Source organism: Clarias gariepinus, chromosome 19 (assembly GCF_024256425.1).
Source record: "Clarias gariepinus isolate MV-2021 ecotype Netherlands chromosome 19, CGAR_prim_01v2, whole genome shotgun sequence".
NCBI classification, from domain to species: domain Eukaryota; kingdom Metazoa; phylum Chordata; class Actinopteri; order Siluriformes; family Clariidae; genus Clarias; species Clarias gariepinus.
The window spans coordinates 8,163,832-8,179,786 of record NC_071118.1 but is presented as its reverse complement, the minus strand read 5'-3'; the positions used below and the strand labels follow the sequence as shown (position 1 = coordinate 8,179,786).

The 15,955-nt window shown below is 36.1% G+C and overlaps 1 protein-coding gene across 4 annotated transcripts in view; it reads left to right on the top strand.

Annotated features, from left to right (window-relative positions):
• The window catches only part of rap1gap2b (RAP1 GTPase activating protein 2b), a 48,956-nt gene extending 33,001 nt beyond the window's left edge, over nucleotides 1–15,955 (top strand). For all 4 annotated transcript variants that reach the window (XM_053478301.1, XM_053478302.1, XM_053478303.1 and 1 more), the window contains 18 exons: nucleotides 49–255; nucleotides 1,062–1,165; nucleotides 1,292–1,370; nucleotides 1,594–1,647; nucleotides 2,613–2,696; nucleotides 2,867–2,967; nucleotides 3,147–3,276; nucleotides 3,424–3,579; nucleotides 5,725–5,796; nucleotides 5,890–5,976; nucleotides 6,852–6,992; nucleotides 7,111–7,254; nucleotides 8,083–8,198; nucleotides 10,003–10,110; nucleotides 12,132–12,243; nucleotides 12,399–12,492; nucleotides 12,637–12,707; nucleotides 12,795–15,955. In XM_053478301.1, coding sequence (XP_053334276.1) covers nucleotides 49–255; nucleotides 1,062–1,165; nucleotides 1,292–1,370; nucleotides 1,594–1,647; nucleotides 2,613–2,696; nucleotides 2,867–2,967; nucleotides 3,147–3,276; nucleotides 3,424–3,579; nucleotides 5,725–5,796; nucleotides 5,890–5,976; nucleotides 6,852–6,992; nucleotides 7,111–7,254; nucleotides 8,083–8,198; nucleotides 10,003–10,110; nucleotides 12,132–12,243; nucleotides 12,399–12,492; nucleotides 12,637–12,707; nucleotides 12,795–12,803 — 1,869 coding nt within the window. In that variant the 3' untranslated portion in view covers nucleotides 12,804–15,955. The remainder of the gene's footprint in view (nucleotides 1–48; nucleotides 256–1,061; nucleotides 1,166–1,291; nucleotides 1,371–1,593; nucleotides 1,648–2,612; nucleotides 2,697–2,866; nucleotides 2,968–3,146; nucleotides 3,277–3,423; nucleotides 3,580–5,724; nucleotides 5,797–5,889; nucleotides 5,977–6,851; nucleotides 6,993–7,110; nucleotides 7,255–8,082; nucleotides 8,199–10,002; nucleotides 10,111–12,131; nucleotides 12,244–12,398; nucleotides 12,493–12,636; nucleotides 12,708–12,794) is intronic.

Below are 15,955 nucleotides of genomic sequence, written 5' to 3'. Positions count from 1 at the left end.
TCTGAAACATTCATTTTATTTTCTTTAAATATGCCTTCCATGCATTAGGTGCTAGAAGATGGTCCACCGTACCCTCAGGTGATCCTTCCACAGTCTGGAGGTTACTGGATCGAAGACACAGAGACTCCGGCCATCACCCCAAACTCCGGAGAAAGCAATTGGTATCTTGAAGAAATTGAGGAATGTGGAGAGTTTGGATATCGACTTGAGAGTAACTATGGCATACGGGCGTACCGCAAGCACTTTCTGGGCAGAGTAAGCATCTGAGAAAATATAATTACCAACAGAGAGAAAGTTATTTAAATTTACTCAACACCATTCGAAGTAAAAAAAAAGTTTGTATATTGGTCACTTAAAGTTTATGGTGGGTAAAAATGTAAAAAAAAACAAAAAAAACAACAACAAACAAAAATATGTAATTGTGATATGACAAAGCTTTATGTTAGTTGTTAGTTACTTGTTAAGTTATCGACTTAAACAAAGACGGAATGAAGAGAGGGAACTGTTTATGTTGACAATAACAGTAGTGACTGCAAGATCCAATACATTTTTTGCACAGTCCTTATTATTAGAATTAACTATACACAGATAAAATAATATGGGAATTGTTAGCAGGTAATATTTAAGACAGCACTACAATTTGCTGTAACCATAACCATCACTAATGCTTCTTCAAGTATGCATGTTTAATGATCAGCTATGAGGTTTGTGAGTTCATGCAAGTTTAATTAAGTCTTCTGCATCAAGTTCCCTATTGACTTTGACTAGCTAATTCATTTTATACAAGGGAAGCTTAATTATTTATTAATTTGTTTGTTTAATTAAATCGAAGTCCAAAACGTACATCTAACGTTACTGTACCATAATTAATTATTTTATTTTTTGTCATAATCAGGCAGATCAAATTGTGCAATACACAATTTTTTTTTTCAGGAAAAAATTTGAAAATTACATGCTGGTGTGTGATTTGATAAGGTCTTTAAATTCTGAGAAATTCAATTAGACAGAGAAATGTCCCTCTGTGATCTCCATGCCTGACTCTGGAACACCTCACTTCACAGGAACACCTTGACTTCTACTGCACAACCAGCAGCCATGGCAACCTTGTCCTGTCCCTCCGGCATGAAGAAACAAAAGATCAGGAGCATCTGCACATCATTTTAAGGTAATAACATCTTTGGAACCAATCCAATTTGCTATGTGCAATTATTTAATACTGATTGCATTTAGATTGAATTGGTTGGGTCTATTTAATAAATTCTAAATCTGATGCTCTCAATCCTCCTTTTAGGACTCCAGCAAAGACAATCTATGATAGGATTTTGGTCACAGGTTGGCCCGCGCTCCCCAGTGTGCCACAGTTAGCCAAGGTGATGATGCAGGGTTTTTCATTTCCACTGAGTGAGCTTTTAAAATCATGCTGATTTTTTGGGGAATTTCTTTTTCCATCCTGTGTATTCCTTTTAAACCCCAATCACTCTTATCACTCTGATCATATCAGTTATTTGCATAAGATAATAATATTGTGTTTCAGTGTATCAACCTGCATCATATTTTAATTATTTCTCTCTCTTTCTCTCTCTCTCTCTGCAGCTGCTTTGTGAAGATATTGCAAGCTTGAAGTTCAATCCTGTGTTGTACCCTAAGGTACGTTCTATGGTGCTTAGATTAGTAGGGGCTGAGGATAACGTGCACTGAATACTGGGCTGGCATGAGGCAGGAATTAATTTCAGGGTGGAACAGGGTGAAAGAAAATATATGGAATAAAATGACTTTGTGCATTAGATTTACATGTTAACATTGCTCATGTTCTGTCCTAAGCGATCTATAATTTTGAAAGGATACAACAGAGCAGTTCAGGCTTAAGGCTTTTTATAAAAATATATATATATTAAAAAAGATAAATGAAACATGCTAAAGAGGCAGAAAATTTCACGAATGGTCACTAAATTATTTAACCATCAATAAACAGTTTTACCAAATTTACCAAAATACATTAATATGAAAAGGAAAATAACATACTATTTATTTTAAAGGGTAATACAGTGAGAATTACATCTTCTAAAACTGTACAACTTCATCAGGTTCGCCTAAAAGGCTTGTTGTTGTTTTTGTTTCTGATTGGTTAGTTTTTCACCATAGCTGGTGGTAGACAAATATAATGTCATTAAACAAAGTAAATGACTCAAGGATTCCATCTTTGGGTGGTTAAATATAAATTCATAATTATGACACTCTTGACCTTTTATAGAAGTAATTATAGTCCAATTACTGTACAATAGCTTCTCGGCTTAACACCATGAAATAATGATGGTGCAGTCTGACCCACACCTCATCTTATAGTTGACATTTATTTTTACCTGATTAATTAAAAAAAAGAAGAAGAAAAAAAATGTTGGACTTTATTTTAAGCCTGTTTTAAATAAAAAGGCCTTTACTTTTTTCCCTGGAAGAAGAAGTAAGTTAACATTTTGCTTGTGATAAATATACTGTATATTGGCTGGAGATTAGCTGGAAAAAATATTCTGTGACTCAAACTCACTTTGTGATGGGTTTTGACTGTCCAAGTTCTGACTCAAACTGTGTTGAAATCTACTGCTCTTACTTGACAGGGATCTCACTTAATACTGAACTACGATGAACATGAGCTTAACAACACTTTCAAGTTTGGTGTCATCTACCAGAAGCTTGGTCAGGTCAGTTACATACACATTCTTCAATAAAAACCATATATGCATATTTAGAATTATAGTATGTATTAGAGATGTAAAGCTGCATGTACTGTAAAGCGATGAAATCAATTCCCTTATGTGACGTTAAGCAAATTAAGCAGTTGTGGTTACATTATTATTTTTGTTTAACACAGAAATCAGAAGAGGAGCTGTTTGGAAACAATGAGGAAACACCAGCTTTTACTGAGTTCCTCAGAGTGCTGGGAGACTGTGTGGAACTGCAGGATTTTAAAGGGTAAGGGAGTCACAAGGGCATAAGATCACACAGAATAAAAATCCTTGCTATTAATCATATAAAAAAAAGACATATTACTTTGGGTACATAATTCACATTGGTGGAAATGATACTGTAGTAAGACAGTAAGAAATGAGCTGAGGTTTTAGATTTTCTTAAATCTTTCTTTCCTCTGCTAGTTTCCGAGGTGGTCTGGATGTCTGTAATGGGCAGACAGGCTCTCAGTCAGTCTACACTGAATTTAAAGGGCAGGAGCTCATGTTCCATGTCTCTACCAAGTTACCCTTCACAGAAGGGGACACACAACAGGTATGTATTTAGCCTAAGAGCTGTAATTTAGTTACACTGCCTACGAGTAACACTAATAAAGTTTTGTTCAAAATATGAATAGTGTAAATGTACAGAAGTATCTGGCACTATATTTTGACATGGTTATGGTCTTTCATCCACACACAGGTTCAAAGGAAGAGACATATAGGAAATGACATAGTGGCAACAGTTTTCCAAGAGGAGGCCACACCGTTTGTGCCTGACATGATTGCATCCAACTTTCTTCATGCCTATATCCTGGTCCAGGTAGAAAATCCGGGCACAGACGACACCACGTACAAGGTAAAAAAAAAAAATCCATTATGCAAAACAAATTTTGAATGCAGGATCGGGTGACTCCCAAACAGCTCACTGAGATTATTTTCTACACCAGATAAATTCTGCAATGTACTGTATTGATTATTTATCATTTTGGCTAATATTGTTTTTTTACACAAAAAGTAAACGTTTATTTTATTTACACAATTGCAAAATGTGATAAATGTGTACTGACAAATACAATTATCATCCCTGCATTAACAAGTGATCCCCTATCTAAATACATGTCACAGCAAAACAGTACATATACAAACAGTACATCTACAACAGCACATGTACACTGCCTGGGCAAAAAAAAAGAACAATCTAATATATTGTTTGACACCCTTTAGCTTTGAGTATGGTGCACAATGTGGTGGCCAATTCATGTGTAAAAAAAAGACTCTACATGCTTCCAGATCCAGTCTTTTCATAATTTAGGTCCTTGAATATGCCTGTGCCATCAGGAAAGGGAAAAGAAGTACTGTATTGATGTTATACCCTCATCATTCAGTGCATTCAGGTCATCAGCCATATAATATTGCTGGACCTGAGAGTCTAGACCTGATCAACTGAAGCAACCCCAGATCATAACACTGCTTCCAGAGGCTTGTATAGTGCATTGCTTCATGATCCGCCCATCATTCTGGAATAGGGTCACACTGAACTAATCAGACCACATGAACTTTTTCCATTGCTCCAAGTGCAGTCTTTATGTTCTCTAACAAACTTAACTGTTGTTTTTCCTATAAAAGTGATTTTCTTATGGCCACAGAGCTGTTCAGTCCCAATCCTGTGATTTCTTGTCACATCATGCATTTGAAAATGCGCTTAATTTTCACACTTCCATCATCCATCCATCCAGGAACCTCCAGTCCAACTAGGGACTGTGGAGGCCAATGGCGACCGTTGGAGGACCATCGGTCAACATTTACACACCACGGGCAATTTGGAAACACCAATTAGCCTAATCTGCATGTCTTCGGACATGTGGGAGGAAACCTGAGAACTCGGAGGAAACCCACCAAGCATGGAAAGAACATGCAAACTGCGGAAATCAAACCCAGGACCTGGAGGTGCAGAGCAACAGTGCTAACCACTAAGCTACCATGCTAATCACTAAGCCACCGTGCAGCCATTAGTACACTTACATACTATTAAACATAGCTGTGAGTTCTACTGTTGAAGATTTTAATCATCACATTTCACTCCGACCACATTTCTCCATCAAAGTTGATGGTTGCCACTATTTTTTTAGGTTTTAAAAATGTGACCCATCACATCAAATTGGGTATTACGTCAAATTTTTGTGGTTTGAGTTATGCAGATGTTTAGATCTTTGTATCTCCCGGTTACTGAGATATGGCCAGTGCGGGTCATATTTAAATAAAGATTTCATGATGTAATAAGAAAGAAACATCAGCCTTATTTTGGCACCAGGATTTCCTTGTTAGTCCTAAAAATAACTTCACCTGCAGTGCGGTTTTATAGCTAAAAAAAAATGCAATTTTATCTACGATGACTGGGGTAACCAGCCTGGATAGTGTTTATTAAAGTGCTTTAAAACATAAACACTTAACACCTAAATGTTTAGGATTAAACTTCTCAATTCTGTTAAAGGATCAGGAATATAAGGTTTTTATCAAATTATTTTCAAAAAAAATGGAAATATAATACATTTCACCTACTACATACTGTTAAAAAAAAACTAAAAAAAAAACTGTGTGAATTAATACCTGACTTCCATATGACAGGTAATATATGTATTGGATACTATCATTCCAAAATGTTCCTAGTTTTATTCTGTGCTTAATGCAGTCCGATAGTTTGATCCCCCTGAGATACAACTTTCTTTTTTTTTTTTTTGCCCAGGCATTTGTCAACATTTTTATAACAAAACAGACTTGAAGAGCCGATTCGTTATTGGATAACAAATCTTAAGAGAATTATGCATAGTAACATATATCTGTAAATACAGTATACAGTATAAATACTGCAATATACCTGCTCTCTATAAGGACAGACAGCTGTGGAGATAATAATGAAGGACAGTCCACCCATCTGGCTTGTCATGCTCCGACATAATAAAATATCTCTATGTCTTAGCTAAATAAGAATGATGCATTGCAGGTCTCTGTCACAGCAAGAGACGATGTACCACACTTCGGTCCTCCCATCCCAAATCCGCCAGTCTTCAGAAAGGTAAATAGCAGGAATCAAAATAGCTGGTTCTATATACGAAAGGATGTTTTGTGTAAATCATTATATTTGCTGTCTCATTCTGTCTATCCACAGGGCCCAGAATTCAGAGACTTTTTGCTGACTAAGCTGATCAATGCAGAACTGGCTTGCTATCGTTCAGATCGATTTGCCAAGCTTGAGGTAAAGTAAAAATGGTCAACACCATAACATTTTGTGAGTGTATGAACACTTGAGGGGTTTATTCATTGTCCATGTGATAGGACCCATCGCTCCGACCCCTGACTGGATTAAACTGCTTAGTGAAAATGAGCATCTGAATTAAAAAAATCAACATTTTCCTGCATTGTTTTTTTTTTTTTTATTGTAAGACGAGATGAATAATCATTAATCTAGTTAAAAAGTTTTACATTGACTTAAACAATTACTGAAGATAATTGTTGATAATGCTCGGTTCCAATAGTTCTAGATACTTATTGGATTTTTATTAGTTTGTTTTATGATAAGTGGTTAGGATGATTGCATTAGGTGTTTTTAATCTACTGTAAAAAAAAAAAAAAACATTTACAATTAGAATTGTAATAAATTGCATAACTAACTGTTGTATACAGTATAAAACAGTTAGTTCTGATTGAGTCATTCTATAAGTTGAGTATCATATACAGCATAATATCACTGAGGTGTTTAACTATATGTACAAATTTTGGTGTTCTAACAATTTTGAATCACATTATCTCTCTGGTGCCAACATGTGTAACGGTAGGACAGTATGGTCCGCAGTACTGGAAATAAGAGAGCAGCTGCCTTTTAAAACCCACATTCAAAATCAGTCATGCAAGCATTTTCACCAGGATGACACATCTGATAACGTCATATCATCTTGAACAGCACCTTGTCTCCTTAGTAATTTCTTCCATTACAAAATTGTCTCTGAATCATCTTAAAACTACAGTACTTTCACCCCTGTTAATTACGTTAACTGTTGACCACTAACTGTATTTTCCTAATATGTATGTTTTTAATATTTTTCAATATGTATGTTTGTAATATTTCTTTAGGAAAGAACACGAACAGCATTGCTGGACAGCCTCCATAATGAGCTTCACAGACAGACTCAGGTGCTTCTGGGTCAGCCGCTCAGCGGTGATGAGGAGCGAATGGAGAACGGAAGCCACGGGGGAATACTGGAGTCTATCAAGGTGCCCAGAAACTGAAATGACTTCATTAAAAACCAGGCCCAACAAAATCTCCCTGTTTCTGAAAGAAACGTTGACAGTGATAGCTTCCCCTTGACCATTTTTTCTGTGTCTGCCTCAGAGAGCAATGCGAGTGCGTAGTCACTCAATGGAGACGATGGCGGGCACTCAGAAGCACAGCCGCTCTTCAGGAGGAGGAGGAGTGCCCACCAGTCTGAGTGGAGTCGGTCTCACCCATGGCAGCCCTGAGTGCAATAGGAACTCGGTGAGCTCACACAGCATCCATCTACAATCACAACATGCTCAGAGACACACATTTGATTGTTTGCTATGAATAGGCTTAGACCAGATTTTCAAACAGGATCACCTGAGATGCAATCAAAAAAAATTATTAGTAGTAGTACTATTATTATTGTGGTGTTCTATGCAAATTGATTTATGAAACATTCATTTAAATCATTAAAAATAATAATAATAATAATAATAATATTCATAATTTAGTCTTAAACACCCCTTAAGACCACAGGAGAGATACCTCCAGCATGATGTCATGTTAATCAAAGTAGGCTTCACATCAGACACTGGCAGTGGACACGTCAAATAAGAATATTTCTGCACAGCATGGTCATGGTTTCTTGTTACACCAGAGGAAAAATTCACTAACAACTAAAACCTAACCGTTCACTAGCACTTATTATGCAGTACCCTAGTGTGCATCAAATCAGAGTAGCTGTCTATCAACCGAGATTAGATACACGCTTTTGATTACATCTCTTGACTTTAATGAGCTGCAGTGTGATGCACAATTCTAGCCCTCTCATTAGACACAACAATCCCTGGTTTTAAAAGGGCATCCATGCAAAAATAAATAATTCTGATAAAAATTATTAGCGCACGCTTGTTTTATGTGAGTGTGTTTTATTTGGAACAAGAACTAGAAAACAAGAATCAATTGCATCACATAGACTGTATTATTATTATTATTATTATTATTATTATTATTATTAAATATAATATAAAATAATATAATAATAGGGGAAATTTATTTTCAACCTGGACTGTTCTTTTAATTGTTTTTTTTTGTTTGTTTTAGTGCCCAGTATCATCTACAGCTAAGTCTCCTTTGAAGAGCCCAGTGAAGAGACGCTCATGTCTTTTCCCTCGACTGCACACTAGCATGGATGGCCAGAGTGAGCGTCCTACACGCAGGTCAGCCCCAATGACTTGCAGAAACACACTTTCACCTAAATTGAAAATGACGGCCATTGAATTTAGATCAACAATAATAATTTTATTTTTATTTTCTAACCCTAATTATGTTCGTATGTATTTATTTACATAGTGCAGTTAATCCTTGGATTGTGAGCATAATTCGTTCCGGAAGTGTGATTGTATATTAAAGTACTCTTATATCGAAGCGAATTGCTCTCTAAGAAGAGTCTTTGGTTATTCGTTCCACAGCCCAAAAATATTTATATAAAAATAATTAATATGAAATGAAAAGGAAAAAGAATAAAACTAATATCCTGAATTGTACCTTTGATAAGGATCGTGGGTAAAGTAGGACGAGAGAGGAGAGGAGAAGGGAGTAGGCTACTGTGTAGGACGAATTTTACACACACACTGACAGAATCACTGCTCTGTCAGAAAAGGTCCACTTTAATGACACTTGCTTTAGCCGCTTTTAGAGGACTTGCGGAAATGTGGCGTTGCATTGTCGTTAAACAGATTCATCTCTCGCATTGCTACGGTCTTTTTAACCTTTTATTTCACGGGGGCTGTTGGTGCAGTACAGTTACTAAAGAACAATCACTACACTTGAACACAAAATTTAAAAAATGCTTTAGACGCACACAAGTGGTTACAATGTTATAGTAAATAGTACACTTGCGCACAGATGTTGACTACATGATTGATGCATGTGCACTGAGACTGAGCATGGAAGAAAATTACCCATGATCCCACTGCGCGAGAGAGAAAAGAACCATTGCCAATGCTTGGCAGACAAATGGCATGCATACTACTCGTATATCAAGACCACACTTGTTTATTAAGTTAAAATTTATGTAAAAATTTTGCTCATCTTGCAAAACACTTGCAGACTAAGTTACTTGCAATCCAAGGTTCCACTGTATATGTATATAAAAGTATAGCAATATCATGGTTACTTTATGTATGGTGGTCTGGGAAAAGCCAAATTATGCTATTGGTAAAAATTAATAAATACTGTAAATAAATAAATACATTTTTTTCCCTACAACATATTTTGACATCATGACTTGCTTCAGCTTCCTTCAAAATCATGTTGGGTTTAACAAACTGACAGTCAGTCTGCCTAAAGATAACTAAAGCCAGATTTCAGTTCTTTGATAGCTACAGCATATGCTTTATCAATACAGATATAAGCCTAATTTACTCTGTTTGTAATGAAATCCTGACTGTGAAAATGTTCATAAAAGGTCATGTGGTCTAATGAGTCCAGTTTGACCCTATACCAGAGCAATTGGCCGGTCAGGGTAAGAGAGGAAGCACATGAGACTGATGATCCAAATGTACAGAATGACCAGGGTATCACATCAATGTAGTTTTTATTCCCTGATCGGACAGGGTTCTTCTAGGACTTAAACTGTAAGAGTGGTTCTGGGAGCATGAGAAATAATTTTCACACATGAATTATCTACCATACTGCATGCCATAACCATATTTTTTTAATGGCCAAGCAGTGTACTAGAAAATATCAGAATTTCACCATGTCACACATGGTGAGGCTCTCTATGTACCACCCACATACTGCAATATTTAATAATCGCTTTGCTGTGGAATGAAAAAGAAATGAGAACAGTTCAGCAATAGAACCGCCTTTGAAGGATGCTATAAATCATGCCCAGTATGCACTGAGACATTGTCAAACTCAGCTCAATGAGAAATGATTGCGTACAAACAGCCTTGCACTCACACTGTGAGGAAAGACACTGCTAAATTATTTTCTTTGGCTGTCCTCTTTTTACTCCAGTACACTCTGTGATCAGAGGAGTCTAGACAACGGTCACCTCTCGCAGGACGTTAAATCAGAGACCTCATCCAACCCCAGCTCTCCAGAGATCTGCTTGAGTAATGAGAGGTACTGTCACAAATCATTAAAAATGCACCCTCGTCCTAGAGTCCTATAAGTTATGTTTTTTTCCTCTAAATGTGCTGTGACTTGCTTGATTATATCATATCATATTGCATCATGATATACAGTATTTGTGCTGATCCCCTATTGGATTAAAATATTTCATAATATCATAATATATGGATGTGTACTGTTATTTATGGAAAAAACTTGAAAGTGTAGGAGTAGTTCCAATGAAATGTTTTGTCCATTAATCTAATGCTATGTACTTGAGTTTATTTCAGTCTCTTTCAGTGTGAATTTACATAATGGGACCTAAAAAAGTTAGATTATACCAGTAGGTGTGTTTAAAGTGCTGTTTAAAAAGCTGCACACACAATCAATATGGTAGGAATGTGACCTGCAAAATATGTTTGTTTTTTTTGTGTACCTATGCAGACTGAACTAATAGGGCCATCGTATACTGTACTTTGACTGAACAAAAAAAAACATGACTAGACTTCTCCTTTGTTTAACATTACTTGATCTAAAGAATTTATTTTACTTATATACATCATTAAAATAGGGGGCATGGTGACTCAGTGGTTAGCACTGTTGCCTTGCATCTCCCGGGTTCGAGCTTCAAATATCACCCCGTTAAATGTGCATGGGGTTTCCCCCATGCTGGGCAGGTTCCCTCCAGGTTCTCTGATGTCCTTGCAAAGACAGACTTTGGATTTACTTTTCCAAGTTGTCTGTAGTCCATAATTACAGTGCATCCGAAAAGTATGTCACAGCCTTATTCTAAAATGGATTAAATTATTTTTTTTCTTAGAATTCTACACACAACACCCCATAATGACAACATAAGATTTTTGCTAATTTATAAAAAAAAAAAAAAAACTGAGAAAGCACATGTACATAAGTATTCACAGCCTTTACCATGAAGCTCAAAATTGAGCTCAGACGCATCCTGTTCCCCCTGGTCATCCTTGAGATGTTTTTGCAGCTTAATTGGAGTCCACCTGTGGTAAATTCAGTTCATTGGACATGATTTGGAAAGGCACACAATTCATGTCAGAGCACAAACCAAGCATGAAGTCAAAGGAATTGTCTATAGACCTCCGAGACAGGATTGTCTCGAGGCACAAATCTGGGGAAGTTTACAGAAAAATTTCTGCTGTTTTAAAGGTGCCAATAAGCAAAATGGCCTCCATCAAGTGGAAGAAGTTCGAAACCACCAAGACTCTGCCTAGAACCGCCCGGCTGGCCATCTAAACTAAGCGATCGGTGGAGAAGGGCCTTAGTCAGGGAGGTGACCAAGAACCCGATGGTCACTCTATCAGAGCTCCAGAGGTCCTCTGTGGAGAGAGGAGAACCTTCCAGAAGGACAACCATCTTTGCAGCAATCCACCAATCAGGCCTATATGGTAGAGTGGCCAGAGAGGCTCATCAGACCTCAGAATTTTGTTTCTCATGGTCTGAGAGTTCTTCAGGTGCCTTTTGGCAAACTCCAGGCGGGCTGCCATGTGCCTTTTACTAAGGAGTGGCTTCCGTCTGACCACTCTACCATATAGGCCTGATTGGTGGATTGCCGCAGAGATGGTTATCCTTCTGGAAGGTTCTCCTCTCTCCACAGAGGACCTCTGGAGCTCTGATAGAGTGACCTCTGGAGCTCTGGTTGGAGCTTTTATTTTTCTAAAATTTGCAAGAATCTCAAGTAAACTTTTTTCATGTTGTCATTATGGGGTGTTGTGTGTAGAATTCTAAAGAAAAAAATTAATTTAATCCATTTTAGAATAAGCATGTGACATAAAAAATGTAAAAAAAAAAAAGTGATCCGCTGTAAATACTTTCCGGATGCACTGTACTGTACTGTAAGTGTGTGCTTGGCACCCCATTCGGGATGCACCCCTCAGTTGCTTGTGGTAGGTTCTAGGCCTCTGTGGTATAAACAAGTGGTTTAAATGATTGGTGGTTTTTTTTATATATATTTTTATTTTATTTTATTTTTTTATTTTTTTTGTCTCTCTCCTGGCTGACTGTAGACCAACTCTGAAGCTGGAGGAATGCACTCGAAGCCCAGAAATCTCTCGCTCACCATCCAGCACAAGCAGCAGCGTGGCCGGAGATACGGATACAATTGAGGAGGGCTACCCTGTAAGTGTATCTGAGTGTGTGTGTGTGTGTGTGTGTGTCTTTGTGGTTTTCTGTCTGCATTCAGACTTTAGAGTGTTTTAGTGTAAACTCTTTAAGCTTTGCTGTGATTGGTGTTGCATGTTATGAGAGTTGCATCTCTCTTTTTTTACCTTCAGGTTTCCCCCAGTTTGTCACCAGTATGTAGTTCCGCTCTTGGTGTGGAAGGTCAACGCGCAGGAACTCCTGTTATCATGTGCCGCAGTCCCACGGGTAATGAATTGCAAAGTCAAGTTCGGATGCTTTGTGATGGTTATGAATGTTTCAGTTGTTTCATAGTTGTTTTTTTATATAGTTTAGCTTTATAGGTTGGTTACAAATAAACTAACATTGTTTTTGCTTTGTCGTAATTAAAAGACTTCAAGAGTAAGAATTCTCCCAGATCCAGCCTGAGATTTCGCTTCGACAAGCTGAGCCACTCCGCGCCTGTAAGATTGTATTAAATAATTGATCAGTTCATTGTACCTGTGTTGTTGCAGACTATGATTTAACTGGACATTGTCATTTTGGAACAGGGGCACTAGTGACCGGAGAATGAAGAGAGACCAGGAGCACTGTGTGAGCCACACATGAGCTGTGGAACAAGACAGCACACTGAAGAAGGACACTGGATTTAAGATATCGCTAAAGCTTGAGCTGCCTCCAAGATGGCATGAGTCACTAGGTCACACATACACACGCCATATACACAAATAACACAGCATTATTAGAGCTTAGCAGTTTTATCCTGCCACTGATCCTGTTGACCTGAAATCTTCAGCCTATGATTTTGATGAAGTCCCAGGTTAATGCCAGAGCTTTTTATAGCAATAGAAATGATTTGTTGAGACAGGATAGTGAAAGTTATGCAGAACAACATATTTAATGCAAAACAACAGAATGGGTATTTGAGACACCTTTGATACATGCTCATGGTTTATGTTTCACTGTTCATGCATTACGCTTTATGGTCTTAATAGTACAACTGAATGAGGTCTTAATAGTACAACTGAATGAGAGGTTGTAAAAGCAGAAAAAGCACCTTATTGCAGGATTTAACAAACTTTTTGCAGTCGGGGGATCCTCTCAGTGAGAACAAAACTCGCTGATTCCCCTATAATTTTAGCACAGATTATTTTTAGCATTATCATACTATACAAATATTAAGTGCATTAAGCAAAAATGCGCCTTTTTATTTATTAATTTTTTTCTTCTTTTTTATATATAATTTGTACAAACTTCCACACAAGAGTTCAGTTACAATGTAAAAATGTTTCCATACTTTTGTTTCTTCTACTTAGATTCAAAATACATAGTTGGTTTCATATTTTGCAACTTTAATTAAATCCATAAAATTTTACGGGACCAGTCGCACTTAAAACTATAATAACTATAACAATATTAGTTTAAAGTGATCTCCACTGTCATAACAATGTTCATGAAAAATTTCAATCTTTAGCCCCTAGGGTAAACACCACAAGGTCCCTTTGCTCACAGGATGCTGTGCTACTGCACATTGCTTGATTAAATCGGCATCTCTGTCAATTAAGTAAGTAATAAAACCTGACATCGATTATTTTTCCTATAACAGCATTTCCTGAAGTGTTCCTCAGATACCACAGCAATTTGCCAGCCCTAAGAAATATTGTATTAAATTTATTGACTTGTAGTTACATTCAATCTTGTAGAACATCCATGAAACAAGATATTTCCTGTTACTACATATGTCACAGGAGGTATAAACTACTGTTCCATCATCAGATATACAGTCCATTTCTTTCTCTCACTTAAAGTTAAAAAGGCAGTTTCTTTGCAGATGTTATAAAAAAAAAATGGCACTGATACTAGAGACCTTACATAAATTCCTTACATAAATATAAACTAAACATCACTTCACAGAACGCTTCACTATTTCAATTTAGTCTGTTTATATGGAAAATCTGCAATACAAGTTCCTTCGTGAAATTGAAAACGAGATTTTTCTTTCTTCGCGCACTGAAATAAAAATTACATGTATCAAAACATTTAAATTAAGAGCGGAATTTTCACTAAGTAAAATACTGTATGTAAATTAACCAACAGTAAACAGTGGGAAATATTGGTATGTTTAGGTTAAGATAATTAAATGAAATTAAGTACAGGCCGGAATTATTTCTAATATAAAATTGTGACTATAAAACTTGCTGCAAAAAATGCTTTCAGAGCTGCTGTTATATAAATTTAATCATGTTCTGACCAATCAGTATCAAGCATTTAACTGCACTGTAGCATTAAAATAAACAAATAAGATAATAATGGGTATTGACATTTGTGACACTAGTACCAATGCTAGTGACTCCAAAGAAAGTAAAATGGTACTAATTTCAGACCTCGAGGACCACTTTAGAAATCAGCCTTTTACATCTTCTAATACATATTTATTCAAGTTGCACAATGCTGTCTTTAATTTGAACTTGAGCATGGTAATGTTTGATTCCAAAAAATACAATGAGCTGTTATCTTTTATGAAATTTTTAATGCCATATAGAGATATTATATGTAATAGGAAGAAATGCACTTGTTTGTACTATAAGGCCAGCACTGTATAATTTTTATTATTGTTGTTGTTGTTATTATTATTCTTACTTAAATAGGCTTTTTATTGATCACATAGTGTGTCAGTCCACACCTTGCACATTGCTTACTTTTTTCATTTGTTTTACTGTATACTGCTTTTAAATGAAAAAGAAAAATTGGGAATTTTATGGTGGCGTGGGAAAACCCTTCAATGTACTGCAAGCATTTTTAAACTGATTCATCTTTCATGTTTATGTGTATTTCAACAACATGAAAATTTATAGCACTTTAAAAATCTGCCTAAAAAAGAAAAAAAATTTAGGACTTCATCCTAATCCCAGCGAAAGATGCATTTCAACATTTCTGCTAAATTTCAACATTTTGATTTATTGATATGAATTCAAAGAATCACTGTTTAATTCAGATCTGATTTCTAAATTTTCAAACAGATATATGTATTGCATAGAAATATATAAAAATGGATTGGAGTTTTGTGGGGGAGAAAACATATTTTTTCATCCTGAATTTAGCCATGGTAATATCTGAGGTTTTTCCCAGACCAACACACAAATAATTTATCTTACAATATTCTGACTGACATTGTTATAAATAATATTACTGTAATGAATTTACCAATATGTAGATTTATTAGATATATTGATATCAATTAGAACATCAGAATTTTGCTAGACTGAAGCTTGGTGACTAATCTGTGCAGACATTAAACCCTCGACCATGGAGGCCCACTTATTTGCACAGGCTCAGGTTTTCTCTGTTGCCAACACACCTGATCCATTTTATGGAGGTCATATTATATTTTTTCCTCATAATTTGGGGAAAGGTTTAAATTAATGAATTAATTATATGTTACTGTGAGCTGATAGTAGTTGTCAATGTTCATTGACTGGTGCATTCATGTCATTAACCTGTTTGGGTACATATTTTAATTGCATATTTATTTTATTTAGGTCTAATTAGGTAGGGTTAGTATTTAGACTTAGTATTTCAAAGATATTCTTAAACATTGCAACTACTGACCAGTTCAATTTTGATTTAACCATAAGTGTGCAATTTGTAATTTAAAAGAAATGCTGTTTTGTTGATTTGATAAATTTCAATAAAACAATATTTTGTTGCTAAA